General features: G+C 41.5%; 1 protein-coding gene across 8 annotated transcripts in view; it reads left to right on the plus strand.

Annotated features, from left to right (window-relative positions):
* The window catches only part of tnk2b (tyrosine kinase, non-receptor, 2b), a 59,147-nt gene extending 37,482 nt beyond the window's left edge, over nt 1–21,665 (plus strand). For 6 of the 8 annotated variants that reach the window (XM_028021777.1, XM_028021782.1, XM_028021781.1 and 3 more), the window contains 15 exons: nt 2,146–2,418; nt 2,530–2,682; nt 3,194–3,357; nt 3,442–3,561; nt 4,128–4,254; nt 4,351–4,497; nt 5,425–5,519; nt 5,595–5,789; nt 5,998–6,089; nt 6,832–6,954; nt 7,193–7,620; nt 8,703–9,866; nt 12,375–12,470; nt 15,353–15,483; nt 18,617–21,665. In XM_028021777.1, coding sequence (XP_027877578.1) covers nt 2,146–2,418; nt 2,530–2,682; nt 3,194–3,357; nt 3,442–3,561; nt 4,128–4,254; nt 4,351–4,497; nt 5,425–5,519; nt 5,595–5,789; nt 5,998–6,089; nt 6,832–6,954; nt 7,193–7,620; nt 8,703–9,866; nt 12,375–12,470; nt 15,353–15,483; nt 18,617–18,620 — 3,312 coding nt within the window. In that variant the 3' untranslated portion in view covers nt 18,621–21,665. The remainder of the gene's footprint in view (nt 1–2,145; nt 2,419–2,529; nt 2,683–3,193; nt 3,358–3,441; nt 3,562–4,127; nt 4,255–4,350; nt 4,498–5,424; nt 5,520–5,594; nt 5,790–5,997; nt 6,090–6,831; nt 6,955–7,192; nt 7,621–8,702; nt 9,867–12,374; nt 12,471–15,352; nt 15,484–18,616) is intronic. The other 2 variants (XM_028021779.1, XM_028021783.1) reach the window with 2 other exon arrangements.
* The last annotated feature ends 1,856 nt before the right edge of the window (nt 21,666–23,521 follow it).

Below are 23,521 nucleotides of genomic sequence, written 5' to 3' on the forward strand. Positions count from 1 at the left end.
TATATGGAAATGTTGGCATTTTAAAGACCAAAATTAAATAACAAAAACAGGCAAAAATAATAAATTTTTTTCAGCCAGTTTCTTTCAATATAGAACTCATGAAACTTTAGCAAAAACTGCAGGTCTGTGTCTAGTGAATTTCTGGTTAAAACATGTTTGTTCTTCATCCAGTGAAGTTTCTCACGGTGAATGGAGAGTTCAAACACTTTGCTCAAGTAAGAGTAGCAATACTTCATAATGACAACAATAGCAATTTTACAACAGCAATGTTGGAACAATGTCTGTAAATTATGTGTGTGTGGGCAGGGGGAGGAAGGGATAGAAAGAGCACGTTTCTTGAAACTAGCTAGCTAACCAAGCTAGCTAACATTGCCGTCTGTATTCTATTGTGCTGTGTGTATCACGCATGTAGGGGTGTGTATGTATGTGCATTTATCCATACATCCATCTATCTTCTTCCATTTATCCGGGGTCAGGTTGCGGGATCGGCAGCCTAAGAAGGGAGGCCTAGGGTTTGCTCTCCCCAGTCACTTGTTCCAGCTTCTCTGAGGGAATCCCAAGGCGTTCCTAGGCTAGCTGAGAAACATAGTCCCTCCAGCATGTCCAGGGTCTTCCCCAGGGCCTCTGCCTGGAACACCTCACCAGAGAGGCGACCAGGAGGCATCTTAACCAGATGCTCAACTGGCTCCTCTCGACATGAAGGAGCAGCGGCTCTACTGATTCCTTCCTGGATGACTGAGCCTTTCTAAGGAACAACCCAGACACCCTAAAAAACTAAAACTAATTTTGGCTGCTTGTATCTCGCTCCTTCAGACATGACCCAAAGCTCATGACCATAGATGAGGGAAGGAACTTAGATTGACTGATAAATCGAGAGCTTTGCTTTTTGGCTCAGCTCTCCCTTTACCTCTCTTCGCGGTACAGCGCCTGTTTCACTGCAGACTCTGCACCAATCTGTCTGTCGATCTCCCGCTCCACTGGGGCAGGACATCCTCCCCGACCTGGAGAAGGCACTCTATTCTTTTTCACCTTGTTTATTTACACATTTATTTATATAGCTTTGAATTTTTATTTTATTTATTGAGATAATAGAAGAAAGAACCTTGAACACATTGATCAACAGGTTTTGCATTTCATTCAACACATTTTCTCTTTTGGTTTTCTCATCCAGGGTGTCAGACACACACAGAGACACACATACTGTAGACACATACACAAAAATAATACACATGCACAATAAAGTATAGGCAGTAATGTTAGCTAGTTGGTTAGATAACTAGTGTTGGCTAACTTTTGAAGAAGGCTAATATGTTGATTCGTGACAATAACACTGTCACGGTATTCATGATTGACATGCACATATTTGTGAGGTAAAAAATAAAGATAATACTCGTATGTAAAGGTTCTTGCTGTGTAGAATATTATTACTCAGCGGTGAGACTTAGGACTCAGTGTGTATGGTTGACAAAAATGTTTTCCTGATAGACACAGCTGGTAAGAAACAAAGATTTCCATTAAATTCCATAGGAAATGAATGCGGGTCATTTTGGACCCACTTGTGGAAGAATGGGGTAGTAATATTAAACATGCTATTTCTCAAAATGTATAAAAGGCAAATCAAAAATTTGAATTGCATGATATCAATAACATGTTTGTTGAGGAATACCTGGGATATGAAGTGATGAAAACTTTTCATTACAAGATATTGCAAAAAAGATGACATCACCGGGTCCAAAAGGACCCACTTATGCATCAGAGGGTTAAAAGTATTTTTTTCCCCAAAAGGCTACATGAATAATGCAACTAGTTACTACCCAATTCTGTATGGAGCTACAGGGAAAACCTATAAAAGTTGGTATAAACATTCCCCCAAGGACACACAGCTGTAAATGTAGCAAAATGAAGTTCTACAAAGTGTGGCGGTCCTGTTTTAATGGTCAGTTGCTGAAAACTTCAATTTAATCCATTGGATTTTGTGACAAAATATGAAAAAGTGGTATGAATATTTTGGGGGGTCACCATAAGAGAATATCCTCAAACTTGTGTTACCGATAATGGGTTGCTGTTGATTTTGGTGATTTAATCGGTGCTTTACTTTGAAGTTGTAGCTTTTGTAGAAGAGAAAATATTTGTTCTTCGTTCCAGGTGTTCAGCGGGAAGCGGATAGAGGGAGAATTCCCCCAGCAGGGACAGCTGGCCTTTACGTTCCGCAAACTGTCCCTCACGCCTCCCCTCTGTCTGGGCGACGGCGTCCTGGACACTCAGCTATACGGCGGCGGCGGCGGCCCACTGGACGGCCAGCAGCAGGCCCTGACCTGCCTCATCCCAGAGAAGGACCTGACTCTGTTCGAGAAACTCGGCGACGGCTCGTTTGGCGTCGTGAAAAGAGGGGAGTGGCTGACGCCTGGAGGGAACGTGGTGAGAAGACGTTTCGGTTCATTTATTCCGTTTCTCGGGAATGAAGTGAAATTTTCACGGCAAGGCGGAGGGGGAATAAACAGCCATGAATCTGTCTTTGGGATCCTCCAGGTGAACGTGGCGGTAAAGTGCCTGAAGACGGATGTCCTCAGTCAGCCGGACGCTCTGGAGGATTTCATCTGCGAGGTCAACGCCATGCACTCCCTGGACCATCAGAACCTCATCCGGCTCTACGGCGTGGTGCTCACACACCCGATGAAGATGGTGGGGGCGCAAACTCAAAACACGCAGCAGTTCTTCATCGATACGTTGCATGTTATTGTTTTACATGTGGATATTTTGTGCATACACACAAAGCTGGAGGGCAAAAAGACAATTCTTTTGCTTTCGATCCGAAGCTGCGCGGCTGCGGCAGAACAATCCCATTAACAAAATGAAACCTGCAGATGTAGATATTATTAATATAGTGCAGTGTGCCACAGCAAAGGGAAAATAACACAGAACAAAAAACTGAGCAACTCAAAAACACTTGTATTCCTTTTTTATTTTCCCTCCTTGTCGGCTAGGCTATACAAAGACCCGTTGCCATAGCAATGAACTGACAACAGCTCCACGACACCAAAAAAGCATTTCCCACACAAAGTACAGAACATTCAGTCCATTACCAGTTTTATGTTTTAAAGCTTGATGTTTTATTTAGCGAAGTATGCACTTATTTGTAATTTGCACCTTCAGTCTTCAGGTCTTCAGTACTCTTTGCAATCCTTCCTCTCAGGTGACTGAGCTGGCTCCTCTGGGTTCTCTGCTGGATCGTCTGCGATGCATTCATCCTCAGGGCCCGGTGCTGATCCACACTCTGTGTCAGTACGCCGTTCAGGTAGCGAGCGGCATGGCTTACCTGGAGCAGAGACGGTTCATCCACAGGGACCTGGCAGCGAGGTAAGGCAAAGACAGGGATGCTACCCATGTAAAGGAAAGTTGGAAACACTAATAATTGCTAACCACACCCTCTTCTTTGTTCAGGAATATCCTGCTCTCCTCAGCTAACAGAGTGAAGATCGGGGACTTTGGCCTGATGAGGGCGCTGCCTAACAACGATGAGCACTATGTGATGCAGGAGCATCGCAAGGTTCCCTTTGCGTGGTGGGTGAAGGATTTAAATTAATACATTTTAGATTGTCCACAGGAGCTGAGATTATATACAGGGCAGTAGCAAGAACATCTCAAAGGTCAACCTTTGTGAAGAAATGAAGTATTTGATTAATTTCAGAAAGGGAAACTTTTATATAGAGATTTAGCACACCAAAAGTGAAATATTTCAAGCTTTTATTTGTTATAATTTTGATGAATATGACTTTGAAACAATGAAGACCCAAAAATTCTCACAGAAAACTTTTAATATTGTAAAACGTAGAAGTTATAAAACGCTCATAAAAAGGTGATTGGAGGGGAAAAGCATGGTATGAAAAGGTTGCAACAGGGATACCCAAAACTATAAGGGTGATGGTTTTTTAAAATTATTATTATATTGCTCTCATGTAATATTTTAGTTTTCATTTTCTGTTAACCATGGGATGATGTTACTCCATTCAAATTGAAATACTTTTTAAGACTTTGTTTCAAACGTCTTTACCGGAGGGTCAATGAATGTGGCTGGTACCGAGGACACAGCGGTTAATGGCTTCAGTTTCCTGCCGGTCCTGTTGCAGGTGTGCTCCAGAGAGCTTGAAGACGAGAACGTTCTCCCACGCTACGGACACCTGGATGTTCGGCGTCACTCTCTGGGAGATGTTCACGCACGGCCAGGAGCCGTGGCTGGGCCTGAACGGCAGCCAGGTAGGAGCTTAAACTATTCACCTCACAACAGCAAAGACAAAGGACTCACGTTTACTGTCATCTTTTTTGTGTGTGTGTGTGAATTTAAAAAATAAGATTCTCCACAAGATCGATAAAGAAGGCGAAAGGCTTCCAAAGCCGGAGGACTGTCCCCAGGACATCTATAACGTCATGCTGCAGTGTTGGGCTCAGAAACCAGGGGATAGACCCACTTTTGTTGCCCTGAGGGAGTTCCTGCTGGAGGTAAGACGCCACACTCACCCATTTAAGTGTACACCGGATGCTAGTCTCAACACCTTTGGAGTGTGGAGGCCTGACCACTTTCCACTTGCTCAAGTGAACCATGAACTCCATCTAGTGGTTACAGAAAGCTTTTCAAAAGTGTGAACGGATTGCGGGGAAGGATTACGTCATACAGTAGCTCAAGAAATGTGGAAGTATTACCCGAAATACACAAAGTAAGCACATTTGTTTGCTTAAGTACATATTGCTAAGCTACAAAAATATGGTGCATCATATGTTTTTTTTCTTAAATCCTACCATTTTGTTTTGTCATTTCTGTCACTTCTTGGAATATTTTGTGTATATATATATATATATATATATATATATATATAATATCAAGTGTGAGATATAAACGGTCTAGAGTGTTGCATTGATTATGTGATGCAAGTTTAAGAAATCCTTTAATCTCCGTGGCAACCACTCAGCTGTGCAAAACACCTCGGTGTACTGAGCATCACTTTCAAGGATGAAGATCCTCCACTTGGCTAGTTTCCAGGCTTCTTAGCTTCTGACTCACAGAGCAGCCACCCTCCGTTAACTCCCCCATTCAGCTCCTTCAGACTAGCTATCAGCAATTGGCAAACAACTGGTGGAACTGTCCATCTGCTGACTTAATTATACAAGCTACTTCTCTGTGCAACGCTGGTGTAAAATGTTGTTAAAGGGCTAATAGAGGAGTCATGTTGTGAAGACTTCCTGAAGGTGAAGTTTCACAAAGAGCAGGAGTTTTTAAAGCAACAGAGGCTCAATTTCAAGATGTAATTTTTTTTTTTATAACAATTGATCATAAAGTTACTTGATTGTGCTATAAAATGAAACTATGTACCTGGAAAAACACACAACACCGCCTCTTTAAGTGTCTTTTTGTGTGTGTTTCTCTTTCAGACCATGCCTACTGACATGTGCGCTCTGCAGGACTTCGATGAGCTCGACAAACTTCACATCAAAGTCAACGACGTCATCACCATCATCGAGGGGAGGTGGGTGACGGTGACTCGCACTGCAGGGATGGGGGGCGTTTGGTCGCGGTTCGCTGACTCGCTCGCACGTTTCAGGGCGGAGAATTACTGGTGGCGAGGGCAAAACAAGCGCACCCTGAAGGTGGGGCAGTTCCCCAGAAACGTGGTGACGTCCGTCGCGGGGCTGTCGGCGCATGACATCAGCAGGCCTCTGGAGAACAGCTTCATCCACACGGGTCACGGAGACACCAACCCGCATCGCTGCTGGGGCTTCCCAGACAGGATTGATGAGTAAGAAGCAGCTTTCATCTGAAATAAGCCACTTTTTGAATTTAAAACCTCTTCGAAATGTCTCATTCTGTGAGATGTGGGGAATAAATATCTGACTTGTAACCAGCAGAGGGCACTCCTACATTATATTATAATAATCGCACCTGCTAATTGGAATAAAGTCAGCATGTTGACACTGATGGTCAGTCTGTCCTTGTCTTTCTTTCAGCCTGTACCTGGGGAATCCCATGGATCCTCCTGATGTTCTGGGAGTGGACCTCAGCGCCGCTCGGCCCACACAGCTGCCAGGACGAATCAAAAGTGGGTTAAAGTCACACAAAGAGAGTTTTAACCAATCATAACAACTGTTAATGTATTCTACCACATACACAACTTTGCAAAAGTATCCTTTTTCACATTTGATCACAACCACAAACCTCAGTGTATTTTCTTTGGGATTTTTTTATGTGATTGAGTCACACAAATGACATAATTATGAGGTGAAAGGAAATATTTACAAATCAAATATGAAAATTGTAGTGGACATGTTGTGTTATACTTGTCTTATTTTGTTTTCTCGCTTTTCTCCGCTTTTAAACGGAACAGCTGGATTTGTAGTTCGATTAAATTTCACTGGTGAATTCTAGTCACTACATTAGGAACTTTTGAAAGCTGCTGGCTGCAGAATGGGGCTCTGAATACAACAGCAAGGTCTATTTTCCTCTTAAAAAAAAATGATTTCAAAAAGCCCGTATCTTTTTCCTACCACTTAACAATTAAGTCCTATTTTTTGATGGCCTGTCACATAAAATCCCCATAATAAAATTAGGGTTAAGGTAAGTTCCAATAGTGATCAGGTTTAACTTTAAAATCACATTTGTAGGATTAAATTGAGATGTTTTGGTACTCCAAATATTTTTTGCTTGCTTTCTTCTGAACTAAAATTTAGAAAGATTCCTCAGTATGCTTTCTGACCTTTGCGTTTTTTATTTCTGTCTCTGCTGCTGCTACTTTTCCTCCCTCTGTTTTCTCTTTGCGGCTCTGTTTTTATTTATGTTTGCAGAGGAGCCTCCCCACCGGCCTCCTCAGCCAGCCGTGTTAGTCAAGAGTAAGTCTGGTTTCTCTCAGCAGCTTCTTAGCCACTGTTCCTGTCTTCTCTGTTCCCTCTTTGCTCCACTCTTCAAAGGTACATTTCACACTTTTTTTCCTTATCTCTCCGTTGCTGTGTTTGCAGTGGTTCTGTCGCCCTAACAGTTGTTCTTCCTTTCCCTATCTGTGTCCATCATTCTTTTGGTGCTTTAACTGGATTTTTTTTTCTGTTTATATAATATTGTTTTTGGTGTCAGCTGATCTCTAAGTGGTCGTCATGGTTACTTATACTGAAACATCGTCCATTAATGAATGGACTCTGTTTTCATCTCCAGAACCGTGCTACGATCCGGTAACTGAAGACGAGGATTCCACCTCTGCAGTGCTCCGGAGATTATCTCTTAGGAAAACCGGTTCGCTCAAAGGTCTGAAGCTTAAACCCGCTGCGTGGGTCTCTGCTAACAAGCAGAGTGGCCGGACCTCAAGTTCAGCCCACACCCCGAGCAGCGACGTGTCCCTCATTGACTTCGGGGAGGATTTCTCACTCACACGCTCTCCTTCCACTGTGGTCGAAAACCAAACTGTGGTGCTGGCGAAGCTAGCGCTGCAAGTGGGCAACATCCTGGACAAGACTCCGCCTCAAAGTCCGTCCAAGTGGCTGCAGCGGCCCCTGCACCCCACGCCGGTGGTAGACTGGGACGCCCGGCCGTTACCGCCGCCGCCGGCCTACGACGACGTAGCCCAAGATGAAGACGACATGGAGGTAAGTTAAACCAGAGTAGCTTCGGTGAATCCAAGAAGCAAAGAAAGTTTGTGTAAACTTTTTAAAGGGGTTCTCCAGTGGTGTATTTCTCCACTAATAACTGTACTACAAGAAAAATAGAGCTGGCTAATGAAGTATGGATTTTCACTGCAGGATTTCACCAAACACCTCACTCCGCTTTGTTTATTTCTTGGCCGATATAATCAGAAGAGGCGCGAGAATCAGGCGGATCGTTTGGCGTTTAGTGAACACGATTGCAGACCTTACAACCGTTAGAAATTGCAGTTTTAACAAAGTTTGATAGAGATTCTGAAGTTAAACTGAGTCGAATTTTAGTTGCAAGGAGTAAGAGTAGAAACGTTTAATCAGATTAATTGTGACTAATCAACTTAATTAATTGTCAACTAATTTAGTAATCGATTTATAATTAACTGGAGTACATTGACTGAAAAAAGACTATTTGCTTAAATAAAATACTCAGAGCATTAATGAAACCCAAACTGTACAGAATATCTCTATACATATTTGCATTTGTTAAAAAATGGATAGAATAAAAAAAAAAGGTTTAGCCAAATCACCTCAAGTACCATAGTTTAACTTCACCGTGTTCACAGTCACTAAAGGAGCACTACGTTGTTGGCAACAGACTGTTCATTTCCTTATTTGAAAAAGAAATTGGATTATTTGTTTGTTTGCATCTTTTTATAGTAATTTATACAACATTTAAAATGTTGCCTAAGAAAGGCTTAAGTGGCTTAATAAAAAAATCTTTAAAATGTGCCATTTTTAAAAATTGAATTAATCAATTAATCAGAATAATTAATAGAATAATTGATTACTAAAACAATCATTAGTTGAAGCCATACAAGGAGTTCATCCTCACATTTGAGCCACAGTTTGACCCCTAACCATGGCACCGCAGTGGATGGAGAAGCTAAAGCAAACAATTATAGAAAATGGCAAAACAAATTGTCCAAATCTAGGAAGACATGATGTTCTATATATTGCAAACTGTACCAGATGACACTTAGATTTGATTGAAAAATCTGGTTGGTAACTTCTGACCTCCTTTCTTCTCAAAGGTGAGCTCCATCACCAGCTCGGAGCAGCAGCTCGAACACGATCAGACTGCTGTCCACGGCGTAGACGGAGCTCTCTCCTCGGGACAGGTGACTGAAAGCGACGGCGTCGTCTCGAAAGATCCAGAAAGACCGGTTTTGGAGGACAACCTTTTCCTTCCCAGCAAGCACAGCCACGCTGCCTCCCCGTCCTTTTCCCAATCCGCAAAGATTTTCCAGGAACTCCAGCAGGAGTGCATGAGGAAGCTCAACGTCCCGACAGGCGGGGTTGGTCAGTGGACCCAAATCTCAGCCCTCTGTCCTACTCAGAACACCCAGGAGGATCAACAGCATCTCTCCATCAATGAGGACAAACCTCAGATCCCCCCACGTGTTCCAATACCCCCTCGACCGATAAAATGGGGAGATTACACGTCCGCTCGCTGGTCAAGGGACCTTTCTGTTTCCCCGATGCCGTCGGACCCCACATACAGCATTTCGGGCACAAGCCTCGAACGACCGCCTCAGATCCCGCCCAGAGACCCTCTGTCCCAGCCCAACTCCCGGACGCCAAGCCCCAATTGTGCGGTGGTGGGCTCTCTGCAGCAGAGGATCTGCTCCGTTAGCCCCTCCACCCACCAGGCCTCACACTCCTATAGCTCCCACCTCTCCACCTCTCCTGGCAAACCTATGCCGACCACACACAGCTTTGCCTCGGACCCCAAATACGCCGCACCCAAAGTGATCCAAGCCCAGGGTAGGGACAACGCCAACAGAGGTCCCTGCATCCTGCCCATCGTCCGAGACGGGCAGAAAGTCAGCAACACGCACTATTACCTCCTGCCAGAGAGGCCGCCGTACCTCGACCGTTTCGAACGCTTCTTCAGAGAGGCTGAGAACCTCCCGGGCGGCAGCGGTGCCGAGGACAGGCATGCGCGGCACGCCAACACGGCCACCGTGAGACCCATGGTCGTCACCGCCCAGACAGTTCAGGGACTCGTCCAGCCGGGAGAGCTGAAGGCTAACTTCTCCTTCAATAACAACTTTGGCATGAGCACACAGCGGTCAGGGATCAAGACATCAGTTAGTCTCCCTCGCGTGTGTTCAGACGGCCTGACGGGTCCAACAGTGAATTCTTCCTGCGGCCGGACAGAAGACGGGGGGAACTCTCTGGACAGAGTCCAAATGGTATGCTCAGATTATACGATCCCTGCTTTACCGTCTTGTCTCTAACGAGCACATGATGCAAATCTAATATTTCATTAGGCTGTTTTCTTCCAGAGCTTCCCTGTGATTGATGGGAAGTTGCTGCACTGGGAGGGTTTTTGTGCTTTTTATAGCAGACCTTATGTCCAGATTAATGTTCCCTGTGATTAATTGTTGTAAAGCCAGTCTAAGGTGCTGACCTCAACCAGATAACCATCTGTTCTTGTTTCTCCCCTCAATAGCTTTGAACATTTGTCTCTGATGCCACACTAGAGAAAATATATGGTCAGTTTTAGACGCGCTAATTAAATGTGATGAACATAAACTTGTTTATTAGAGGGTTTGTTTGTCCTGTCTTTATTAGACATGATATGGATATAATATATAGCGGATTGTAATTATTAGGATATTATAATCTGCTATGGAAAGAGAAACTATGGACAGTTTGCATTTTAAGTTAAAAATGAGAAGTTTTACTTTCTAGTTGTGTATTTGTTAATTTGCTTCTTTTGTTATAAGTTCATGTTCAAATGATTAAGAACCAAATAATGATTGAGATTAAAATATCATGACATTGACACAAAAATACATGGTGTAATAGCTGCTTTATTTAATGTGTAAAAACTGCAATTATTCCTACTGCTGTAAAAAAGAATCATACATTGATTAATAAAAGTAGAGCTGCCAATTAGTTTAGTCATCAGATATTCTACAGATTATTCTGATGATTAATCGATTAATCAGATAAAGAAATGTTTAATTTCAGCAGATCTTTCTATTTGAAAACTTAAGCTTATTTTATACAGTATTAAAATACAAATATTTCAATTCCTTTTTTACATTGTAATTTTTTGCTTAAAATATAATAATGTAGGAGTCCTTTGTAATGAAGGATAAAAGACAGCTGCAAAAGGTACTTAAGAGATTTCTTTACAGAATCTGAGCCAGGTAAAGCTAATCTATGCCACATGAGGAGTTCTGTATACAGCATATTTACAGACTAAAGTTATTTATTTTTTTATCTAAATGCACAATGTATTAATTTTTTTGTACAGTTTAGCCTAATTATTGCTCTGAAAATATTTTTTTCAACAATTGGCCTATTGTGAAGTTTGTACCCCCCAGTTAATGATTAATCAATTACTGAATTAGTTGATTACTTCAGGAATCGATTAATCATGATTAATCGATTGATCAGCATACCTTTAAATTAAAAATAATGTTGTCAGCAACATGGATTCAGTGTGAAATTTGATATCTACTTGTAAGTATTCAAATTATAATTGCCTGGCAGTAGGAATGTGTTGGATCTCCAAAGGAGAAGTTTTTTGTAAAAAGTCGTGTCTCAATGTTTTAATAATTTCAAAGTGAGATATTAAACAAAGTCCCAAAGCGACTAAAGTGCAGATTTGCACAACGCTGTCTCTGTCTCGCCCTGGCCAGCTTTATCTAGCTGACCAGGGTGATCAGCTGGTCAGCTAGATGAAGAAGGCTGCTGGACTTTTCCTTTGCTTATAAAAAATGGATTTCATAGAGAGAAAGTCATGGCGTGTAAACTGAACTGGGAGTAAAATAAACTCAAAGTAGCCAGGTAATTAGTCATGCTATCTACTCCGATAAATCCTGCCGTTAGCTGCTGAACAGACAAACTGCAGTTTTCAAACTGTATTTTCTTCATGAGTGTGGTGGGAGGGTTCTTCTTTAGTTTTATCACAATCAATTTAGCATATGTTAAAACTTTGAAATGCTTTCATATCGGTAATCGTTCCGGACTTGCACGTCTTCATTTTATTTTATTTTTTTTTAGTATTTTGTGTACAAAGAGCCGCATTCATGTGTCCTCTCAGTTGATCCTGATAAATGAAAAGCCATGAATTGATTTTCTTTATTCTGGAGGCAGTTGGAAACGCTGACAGCTCCGCATCGATCTGGCAGATGCAGAGATGTTTGGCCGATTACAACAGCAGTGCAATGAGATTTTAGCACCATGTATAAAACGCGCAGCAGATCAATGGGAGACACTGACATGTGCTGGATAGTTAACTAATTGATTTTTTTTTTGTGTGTGTTGTTTTTGCTGGTAATCGTGTGTGGAATTACTGCAAGCTTTCTGCTCCCCATAACAGCATCGTCAGTGTTATTTCTTTGAAGTTTGGTTTAGTTTGATTGAGCTGAAATGATTACGAGACTTCAGACTGATGTTGGTTGGTTTAGTGGGAGCTGTGGGACTTCTCTCTGATCAATGGAAATGCTCAAAGCTCACATCAGCGGTGGGTGAAACTAAAAGTGAGTCAGTTGTTGGGTTTAACATTTGTTTAAAATATTGATTGAAGTCAATACAGATGATTTCATCACCAGGAGATGTGATTATGGTGTTTATACAAAAAAAACCCCCAATTTCTCCGAGATATCTGAGAATTGCTGTTTGGAATTGGTGTGTGTGGTGGATGGAGATTTCGCTTTTGTCAAACTGCTGTTGTGCAATTTCAGGTGCAGGAGGCTGTTCACGGCGTGACAATAGCAGAGTGTCAAGCCGCCCTCCAGAACAACAGCTGGGATGTCCAGAAGGCTGTGCATTACCTAAAGGTGAGAGCATATGATTCTCTGCATGGAACAATCCTGCATCTGGGCTGCTCTCTGTAACTGTTTAGTGATGGACTTGCACTAATCAGAATATAATGGCCCACTCTGATGTAAAACTTAGAAATGATTATGGAAGTGACATTTTCTGTCTTTAGCTAGTAGCGCAGTTAGCACCCTGCGTTGTAGAAACTTTGCATTGCAGATCCCAGCCTCAACTCAGGTTTCTATAACATTGTACGTCAGCTTGTTTAAGATCAGAGGTTGACATTGAAATCTCAACAAGATGAAGCAAACATTTCTGAAATATATTCATCCTTTTTGTTGTCTGCTAAAAGTCTTGCTCTTCGTGCCATTAATGAGCCAAAGGCATACTAGATTATTGGAAATATGTCTAACTCTGATCTCCTGAACTCACATAGTTTGGTTTTCCCTGGTTTAAATTCTGTTTGAACCAGCAAAAATATTTTTTTAACTAATCGGGTAGTCCAAAAAATAGTCAGAAGATTAGCCCAACACTGTATTGATTGATTTGTTGGAAATATTTGTTTTAGCTGCAGATCTATCCTTGCTACTATTGAAGCATACACAAAGGAAATGTTTTGTTATTTCACTTCAGAGAGAATACAAATCTATTTAAAAAGAAAGGAACTGAATTGTTTATCCAAATGTGTTCATACATTTCTAATATTTTATCAAATAAAACTTAAGTGATAACATGAAATATCTGGAGAGATGGCTGATTTAAAAAAAAAAAAAAATTTTTTTACCTGATTAATCTTCAGATTAAGCCATTGCTAAAACAATTCTTAGCTGCAGCACTAATTATGTATTCTTCATGCAGTAATGGCATCCACCCCGAAGAGTGTTTCCAGTGTGACCCGATAGCAGTGAACGTATGTCGAATTTGGACTTTCCGGTTGCCTCAGATCAAACTCGAGATCTGATTCTTGTTAGCATCCACTTTCTCAGTGGATCTCCATCGAGTTATAATTATTTTCCACTAGTGTAATCTTGTGTCAAAAAGATTGTGAAATGTTAATGTTCAAAAAAACAATCCAGTTGATTAACTGATAAAAAGTTCAAAGTAAGTCTAGGTTTTCTTTTGCTTTCATCTATTGATAAAATGGCGTTGAACTCATTAGCCTTGTTACTTTTCCCCTCTTTGGGTTTCTGTTTTTCTTGGTGCTGTTGCTCTCTTAATCATTTATCGATCTCTGCTTTCCCAGGGCAATATTTCCAACTTTCTTCATGTTTGTAATGAGAAAGACAGGTCCAGACATGTCCTGTGTTGTGATTGGTTCAAGGCTTGTGTGTGTGTGTGTGTGTGAGAGAGACAACAAAACTGTTCGTGTGCATCACCATCAGGAATAGGAGCCTTAAGGACCATTTGCTCAGAGAACAATACCGCAGCAACAATGGCAGATTTTGATGGCTTTCTAAGGAAAACCCTGGAAATAAAATAAAGTTAAAAGAATCCAAAACTTTCTTAGAAGAGCTGTCTTCCTCCGGGAAAAGATATGAGCACCAACATCATTGTGACGATGTGTTACTGTCGGTTCTCAGGAGACGAAACAAGGACAAGCTTCACCCTAAGAATATTGAAGAACGGCTGGCAGAGGCATTTTCACACAAATACTGTGTCAATGTAAGATTTAATAGGTCTCAGCCAAGACTCTGTTTCTAGAGGAAGTGAAATCATGAAAAAATTCATTAATATCACAACATATAATGAAGAGGACACGTCTGTTTTATTCTTGCGTACAATTTCCAAAAGCCTGAAGGTTTTATGTTTGTTCTTTCAGACAATTAGAACGCAACAATTAATATATGCATTGCTCTGTGTATTACTGTGTGTCAGTGCAAATAGCTTTTTGCGGTCTGTATGGCTAAAAATGCACTAACAAATTCTGTTTATTTACAATGTATCTTATATAATTAGTCTGGGAATGTTCAGCCATCACACGGTTGAATAAGAGATGGCGTCTTTTCCCCAGAGACAAATGTGTTGTAATGCAAATTGCGCGCGTCAACCTTGGAACAAAAACAAAAGATCTCATGAAGATGGTATGAGAACGTAGTCATCAGTAAAACCAATCTTCTACTGACTGACGTCTTCCTCTTCGATTAGGCTTTCAGTCCACTTCAGAGTTTAGTATGACTGAATGTGAGACAGTGAAGAGGAAAAAACATTGCAAATCTTTTTACCGTGTGCGAGACTTTAATGTGATAATTTTTGACTAATTACTGAGATTTAATGGGTTAATCCTTTTAGCACAAGTAATCGCAATTTTTTAATGTATTATTTTACATAAAGTAGTTCTGAGTGGAACCTTTGTATTTGCGTGTTTCTGGTACGCCCGTAAACCTGCCACACAAGCGATGCATACAAACGGTAATGGACGACAAAACAGCTTCTCTGGGCCCAGCGGGGGTTCATTTTTGCTTCAGAATGTTATCTGATGGGACGCTGGGAAAAACGTGTCGCTGTGTGGAGTTAGCTTATCAGCGAAGGTATTCAAATCCAAAATAGCATCTCAATGCTAACATGGAGCAACAGGACAGACTTCACCAACGCTAATGTTGGTGTCCACAGTCCACCTTTCTAAGATTTTGTTTTAGTTTTTCAAAAAGGTTCCATGACTGATCAGGAGTTCCTGAAACACTTGAAAGCTGTTTGCTTATAGAAAGTTTCCTAGCTTAGTATTATTGTAACCATTTTTACTAAGGAGAAATTATTCAACTACTGAGCGCTCCGATTTATTCTAATGCGTTTCCTTACAATAAAGTTATAGAACTGAATTAAATCTCTGAAAAAGAGAGACTCTCCATTTATTTTTAAATTTTTTGCTTAACAATGGCTTGATGTGTGATGTGCCTTTCTGCAGGTGGAGCAGTTGTTCTGTTTGGGTCTGAGGAACAGGTCTGAGTGTGCAAAGCTGCTGGAGATGTGTGACTGGAACCTGGAGGAGGCCAGCACTCAGATATTAGAAGATTATGGATCCATAACAAGACAAAGGTGCGGTTTTCAATTCACGTTTTTTTTTAACTAGACCTTTTAGGTCAAATGTTCAAAAGCGAGACTTCCTTTTTGTTTAATTTATACACGAGCATCCAAATCTACATACATGTGCCACAGATTTAACACAGCATCTGTGACAACAGTGGCGTTTGAATATTTATTCATTGTTTCTGGAAATTGATGTCAGTCACTTCTGACCCAGTTCTTCCTGCTGACATGCCTGTCTTAGGAAAACGTGCTATTGAACCGTACGTCTTTGCTGAGCTGCCGGAGCTTCCCGTTGAGTATTCTAGCTGCAAGTTTTCTCTGTCCGGCACCAGCGTGATGCAACGTTTCTATGACCGTTGTGCTTTGTTAATGAGGCCGAGTATCACATCTGGCTGCCACAGTGAAAACATACTCAGTCTTCTTTCTGCAAAAGAAAATGCAAAGTGTGGTTTTTATAGTTGTGTGTGTGTTTTTTTTTTTTTTAGCTGTTTTAGCTGCCCTGTGAGGACTGTGTCCTTCCGAGTGTGCGTTTTTCGGGCTGCGGCACACAGTTGCAACAGATCCGGCATAAACGGGGAGGATGTGGTTGCTAATAAACTCACTCATCATTGGGCTCATTGCGTTGAAACAACTGGGCCAATTACAGTGATGCATGGCGACAGGCGCGAAGCCTCCGCTGTGCTGCTGAGCGGAGCAGTGCAGCACGGACTCACGGCGCCACTGGGTTTCTATCCACTTAACTTGCATACAACGTCTTGCAAAAGTCTTTATACACCTTGACCTTTTTCACATGACAATGTCACAACCACAGACAAAGTGAGGTATAACGGTAGCGGGTGGAAAATGTAACAAAAACTCAAACATGCCTAGAGACTAACAGTAGAAGCATTTCCATTACAAAAGTGTTCAAATCTTTGCTTGTGTTCCATTAATGTCGAGGAAAACCAATTTCACAAATGTGGTTTTTCCATTAAATGAGAAATTACATTAAAACCACATGTCACAAGTCATCAAATTATGGCAGATGCAAACAGTTACATGAGAAATATTCATAATTCAGCAGTGGCACTAGCGCTCATCATCTATCAGCGATCAGAGGAGACGTTGGCGTGTGATTCAGGCGTTGACGCAACAAGCCCTCTGGGAGCGGCTACGAATGCGGCGCTTTGGGAAAATTGCAGTCGGTGGATTTCCATAAGGGCCGCAGATTCAACACGTTCAAATCACACACAGCTTTTTATGAACTGTATGATGCTGTGAGAGATCTGGTGGGTGGGGGGGGGGGGGAAACCAACCAGAAAACAAAAATAAATCGCTCTCCTACCACCTCCTGTTCATAGTAACATCCAGCCGTTGGTCATGTGACTCGTGGGATACGAAGAAAAATGCTTTCATCGCAGTTTTGCAAATGAGTCCGTTTTGATACGGCCAAAAAAAGACCACCTCATCCCAGCGCAGATATTTATCGAGAAGCTTGGTTTTTCTTTTCAAAATTTGTGTGCTTCCACTAAGCAAATTTATTTTCGTAATCTCCCCCACCAGTCAGATTAAGTTGACCTTTACCCTTTTCATTTTTAGACCTTCAAAGTTAGAAGTTTAAGTCTGATAGCTTGTAAACCAACTCTCCTCTAAAAGTTCCCAGCTACGTTTGTCTCTGAACCGTCTGCTGCGCTCCTTTTTCTTCATGATGTTGTTTGGTCATTAACGCTCTTAAAAAAAGCCTCCCAGACCTTCGGAGGACGGCTGCATTTATACCGAGATGAAATTACACACTGGTGGACGCTATGCTAATTATTTGCCTTATGAAGACGATTGGTTGGTGATCTGGGAACGTTTTCTTTTCTCTTCATAATTATAGGTTGTTCTATCGCATAAAATCGCAATCAAATACACTGAGGTTTGTGCTTGAGGTGCCAGAATACGTCTTGAAGGCACTGGTTGTTTTTATGCTTTAAGAGCAACAAAATAAATAACATATCACTAAATAAACATCAACTGAACGACAGCTGGATGACTAAGCAAACCAAACACTCCAAAGGAAAAGCTCAGCAGTGACTGACTGCTTACCGTTTAAACAAATCGTCTGCACCGGCCTCTCCGTAGGCAGCCGATCTGTTTCAATCGTCAGTGAATCGGTGGGTATTGATCCACGTAAAAAGGGAGAATCTATTGTCTAGAGACGTTCGTTAAAAGCCTGGAACCTGTAAAAAAAAAAAACCGCGGGATGTGTACAATGATAAATGTGAGGCCTCTGATTCAGGGTTTTCTCCTCACATCCAAATGCTTCTCCTCTCCTCTTTATATTACAGCTGTTGCAAATATCTTCAGGTAAAGAAGCATTTTTTGTTTTAATACAGGCAAGTAAGTCACATTTATATATGTGATGCTCGTAGCGTTCACTTACAGGACCTTGCAAAACTTTTCATGCTCAATTGAACTCGTTCACCTTATTACAACTTCAAAGCACAAACATGAATATATTTGATCAGGTCTCTTTCTGATCTTTTTTTTTTTTCTCCAGAAATAAAAGTGGAGCACACATTTGTATTATCCACTGACGCCCCAAAATAAAAATCATTTGCCTTCAGAAGCCACTTGGTCAGAACAAAGCTGTTCTATGAAGGTATCAGACGCATTTCGGAGAACAAAGAGCGTCGTGAAGTGGAAGGAACACCGACACCGTAGGCCTAGAGCTGGAGCAACGGGTTTGGATCAAAGCATATTTACATGTTAGAATGGTCCAGTCAAAGGCCAGACTTGAATACAAAGTGAAAAAAAAACCGTGACGAGACTTGAAAATTACTATTCAGATGCTCTCCGTTCAGTCTGAGTGTGCGCTACTTTTAGAAAGCAGAACTTTGACTTTCAGACGTAGTCGACGCAAAACAACTACGTTATTTTTAATAAAAAATAAAATAATAAAGAGAACAAATATTCTTTTATTTCCACATCACGTCTTTTCATTGTTTTGAGTCGGTCCATCTGATAAAGTCGCAGTAAGTGAGGTTTGTGGTGAAATTTGGAGCTTCAGGAATATGAAATGTCCCAGAAAGCCGTATGAAAGTCGCAGGCGATTTGAGTGGACTCTGCATTTCACCTCATAAAGTCCTCAGTCTAATCTCACGCTTCTTTATATTTGCAGATGATGACCGAAGGTGGTGAGCTTCGACTGGACTCTCCTCTTCAGCCGATCGCCGTCGACTTCAGTCGAGAACGGAAGACGAGAAGCACAAACTGGTGAACTTCAACATCGACCCATCGGTCATAATCACAGACACCGGAGCGGAAAACAAAAGTATCCGAGTCACCGTTTGACTTTCACATTGGATGGTTTATGTAATTGTTGCACTCGCTTACAATGACCTTGAATCTGACCATCTGGCAGGCCAGGGAGGAAGGAACGGTCCCAGATAGAAAGACGGCACTCTGAGCTAAAACGGTTTACAAAAAGAAAACAAAAAACAAAACGGCAACAACAACAAAATAAGATGGAATAATGTTCTCAGAATGCAGAGTCGGCACAAAACCCCAAACCGCATGCATATGTTTCGTTAAAGGTGAAGCTCATCTGCTGGCAGCTGGATCACCACTTAGTTCTAGAGAGAAGAAAGCACAATGAAGTGTTTAATTGGCTGGTGGGGAACTATTGTGGAGGAAATATTTCTGTTTTAAACGAGATGTTTGGTGAGAGTTATGCTGCTGGAAGCTTGAGGGGGTGAGACGGAGGGAGGGAGGGAACATGGCTACAAGTAATTTAAGAAAAAACTTTGACTTTATAGTTTGAAGAAGGAAGTGAGTCGCAATGCGGTGCTTCGCTCTCTGCTTATGGAAACAAACAAAACCTCCTGGAAAATAATGAATAGATGTCGGGGAGGAAGAGAAAAAGCCAAACGAGCACAAAGACAATGATATTTAAAAGGTATGAATGCTCTTTACGGGGAGGAACACGCGCTATTCAGAACGTCATTTTTTTTTTTAAAGAAAAGATTGTATATAATATATTTTATTTTGCATCTTCCTTTAAAAAAACAAAAGGATTGCATATAATACAACACGGTGTGTGAAAGCCACACACTGTGTGGAATATTACCGAGCTCCAGGTACAACCGGCCCTCGTTTCCTCCCCGTAAGCCCTTCGCCCTGAGAGGACTCCCATGCATCAGCCGAAAACCTCAGCCTGTGCAGTTTTCCTCATCGTGTTGGCAGCTAATAACGGCGGAGAGAGTGACATTTTTTGCTCCGTAATCATCACTTCCTGGCGGCCCTGTGACACTTTCAGTCAGCAACTCTACGGGGCCGATGGTTTCCAACTGGCGGGACGAATTCGGACTCACTGTGGGGGAAACGGGTTTTTTTTTTCACTCTGTATTGTCATTGAAAAAGGAGTATTACAGATGCACTGAATAAGTCGGAACTGCAGGGGGGGAGGGAAATGTTGAAATTTAAATGGATGTTTTAGGATTTTTGAGTTGCGGTTCTTTTAAAAGGTTCCTTTATTTAGCCTTAGTTTTGGGATCTTTTTGCAAACATGATGAGGGTTTAAGGGTTCATAAAACCGGCCCGTCCCAGATCTGCTGTGAGCTTCAGCCTCCTAGATTTATGCTACATGGAGAGTTATTTACAGCTCAATCACCACTTTTAACATTTTAAGCTGCAGTGTGAAACTTTTTACAAAAAAAATGTTTTAACATATTTGTTAAAACTGTCTGTGTTGTGACAGCGTGATACGAGACGAATGATCTGTGGAAGAATTGAGCTACTGCAGCGGTGTGAAGAAATGCACAGATCAGAACAACCAATCAGAGCCAAGGGGAGGGTCTTAGCGCTGTGTATTGTGCTTGTGTATTTGCTTCTTAATGTGCTAATGGCGGAGAAACAACTTGCCATCCCAGGAAGACACAGCCACCTTCGTCTGTGGTAACTATGCTAACTAGCCTGAGCATTCACAACATTCTCAATCAGGAAGAAACTGTAGCTTAGCAGATAGAGGGGTGTGGGTGGGAGTGGAAAGGAGGACGAATGGCGCGTACACATTCCTGATTGACAGTGCTAAGACCCACAACCTGGCTATGATTGGTTGTTTCCAGTTGGCACTGGGAGACGGGAGAGGAGCTCATTTTATTTATTTTTCTTCTCAAATTATTGAACTCATATCATACTATCACAACAAAGTGATAGTTTTAATAAATATACTTTTTTAAAAATAAAAGTTACACCCAGCAGCTTTATTTAGGCTGAACTGTTCCTTTAGAATCTTTATGGAAACCACCTTCAGTAGTTTAGTGTTTATTTCTTTATTTTATTTTATTTTATTTTTTTACAGTTGTCAGCAATGGTTTTCCTACATGTTGTCACAATAAGTTTATAGAAAACTGCCTAAATCCTCTTTAAGGCTAACGGCTTGGAGAGGCTAAGTTACATAATGTAGCTTTAGCAACACAGGTCTTGTTTGACTGTAGAACAGGGACGGTCTCCTGAGAGTGCAGCGGGTTAGCCAGCTCCGCACCGGGGAGGTCTTCTGTTATAAACCTTTTCTCCAATCTGAACCTCATTTAAAAAAAAATCTAAACTATCCTTTTAAACGACCTAGAAGAAGCAGCATGGAAACGGATCGCACGGTTTGCGTTCAACCCACTCACCTGTATGACCATTGGGAAGATGGCCGACGCTCGGGTCTGTTTGACGTCTCTGATAAGCTAACCCACAGGAACATCCGACCGTTTTCACGTCTGTGCGGACTGGTTCTGATAAACCGACTGTTTCCAGTGTTACAGGATGATATTGCAGAGAACATCAGTGCTGTGCTGATCCTCTGGTTTGGACTTTCTCTCTCTCTCTCTCTTAGGTAACATGTTACCTGTTCATGTGCTGTTTGTCGAGCTGCTGTAGTTTTTGTTTTTTAGGACTGAAGTGAACCTTGGGATCTTTTTCCTCCCCCTCCAATTTATATGTTTATCTCTGTAGATTTTTGTTGTTGTTTCTTCCGTCAGATTTGTGTCTGTAGAACCTTATTTTTATTTAGTCTTTTCTCTTCATTCTGCTGTTTGTCTCCTCTTTGGACTCTGTGTTGATCTGACAGACTCCCGTAAAGTTGCTCTCTATTGTTTCTCTTTTTGCCGTTGATGGAAACAAAGTTTATGCTGCCAAATTTGCAGATGTATTTTTTATTAAAGAAAGGAGTAATTTTTTTATTTATTGGCCTTTTTGTTTTTACTTTAACTCCACACAATCCTTATAAAAGTGGCATTTATTCAGTTTTAACTCCATTTTTATTTCTATAAATTAGTCAGACACACTAAATATGGCTTCTTGTCGCCACAGTTTTGACACTATGTGTTTCTGCAGAATAATTTCACATAAAGTTATTCCTCCAAAACTTACTTACTCCAAATCAAGGTACTGGAAAGTAGTTAACACACAATAACTGAGGATGGTGATAATAGTGGATCACATGCGGATTTGTAAGTACAACTGACCTCAAAGTAAGATAGAGGTGTACGTTTTTATTTGGCTGATCAGTCCAGTTGATGGAGAAGTGATTATTATAGAAACATAAAGCAGATTTCGATCCCAAAAATGCTTAGAGGAGCTTATAATTGCTCCACAGCTGATGGTTTGCATTCAGGTGGAGCTGAAATTGTTTAGCATCACTTACACAAAGTTTGTGGTTGACATTTATTTACCGGAGATGCTAAAAGAGTATCGACGTAGCTGCCCCATTAAAACATGTAAGACATTTTTAACTAAATGGCATCTTAGTGCTGTTTAATAATCAGCAATGATCTTAGAGAAACGGTGACTTTTAATCCGGGAAGGATTTCCAGACGATTTGAAGTCAGAATCTGGATGAGGAACCAGTAAAGTTGTAAGACAGGTACAAATCTCAAATTCACTGTAAGACAGTATCGGCAAAGAATGGTCTCTTAGGGCCACAAAGTCTCCATAGCAACCAGGAGATTTAGATGTCGGTTTTAGTACCGAAATAAGACTGCTGCACACCGGTGGTTCCAAAGCCAGATCTGATACATGATGGACCGGTACCAGTAACTGAGTGGCCAGCGATAGCAAATGAGAAGGAGGCTGCTCACCTGTGTTAGCTTTGGAGAGGCAGGTGACTATCATTCTTACACTGGTCACCGACTGGCACAGATAGGCTAGTGTTAGCATTGGATTAGCTGGCATTACCTTTGGATAGACTGGCAACTGGCATGGGTTAGCGGGTATCTACCCATGCTATAGATACTGTTCTTTTGACAGCAATAATGCATAAACATACCATATTACTAGGAGCTGAAGTTATGCCATCAATGTCAGCTGTGTGCTTTCATCAGGTGAGACTAAGCGGACTAAACAGTCCGCTTCAATCCAACTCTTTTTCATTTGCCCAGGAAGCCCAGTTTGTTTGGGGAGGTGTGAACGCGCAATCGAACTCTGCTGCCGACCAAAAACGCAAACTCTGGTCCGCCTAAAAACCTATTTCTATCTCGGTTCGATCAACGTGAACTCTGGTGCTGTTTGAATGCTTATGTGAAAGCCCAGTGGACTGGAGACCACTCTAAAAACAGGAAGCGAACTAAAGCGCAGGGCATTCTGGGTAACTACAACCAAAACAAATGCCAGAATCCAACGCTGTCGGGAGAAATGGCTCTCAGTCTTTTACCAACTACAAAACCAAAATCCTACAACCACCAAAATCTGACTCTACTCCATTTTTGTTTACATTTTGTGAAGATGGAATTTGCACTAAGTGTCTTCTTTGTAGGTTTTTGTGTCATTTCCTTCGGTGGTTCTTGGGGCAGCGCCACCACAGGCGAGGAGGGGAACAGGTTTTTCAAAAGGTCTGGATCATTTGACAGTGCAATGTGAAAGAGAACCGCACTGAATGAATCTGAATGAATTTTTACTCTTCAAGACTCTCCACATGCATGTCTATCTTGTTATTGACTCCATAATCGGACGACTGGAATCAGTAAGAGAGAAACCCCTGATAAACTGGTTCTTACATAAACTGTGCAGAGTTGCACTTGCTCTGTAAGCAAGTAGCCCT

The sequence above is a fragment of the Xiphophorus couchianus genome, chromosome 6, assembly GCF_001444195.1.
Source record: "Xiphophorus couchianus chromosome 6, X_couchianus-1.0, whole genome shotgun sequence".
Lineage (NCBI taxonomy): Eukaryota > Metazoa > Chordata > Actinopteri > Cyprinodontiformes > Poeciliidae > Xiphophorus > Xiphophorus couchianus.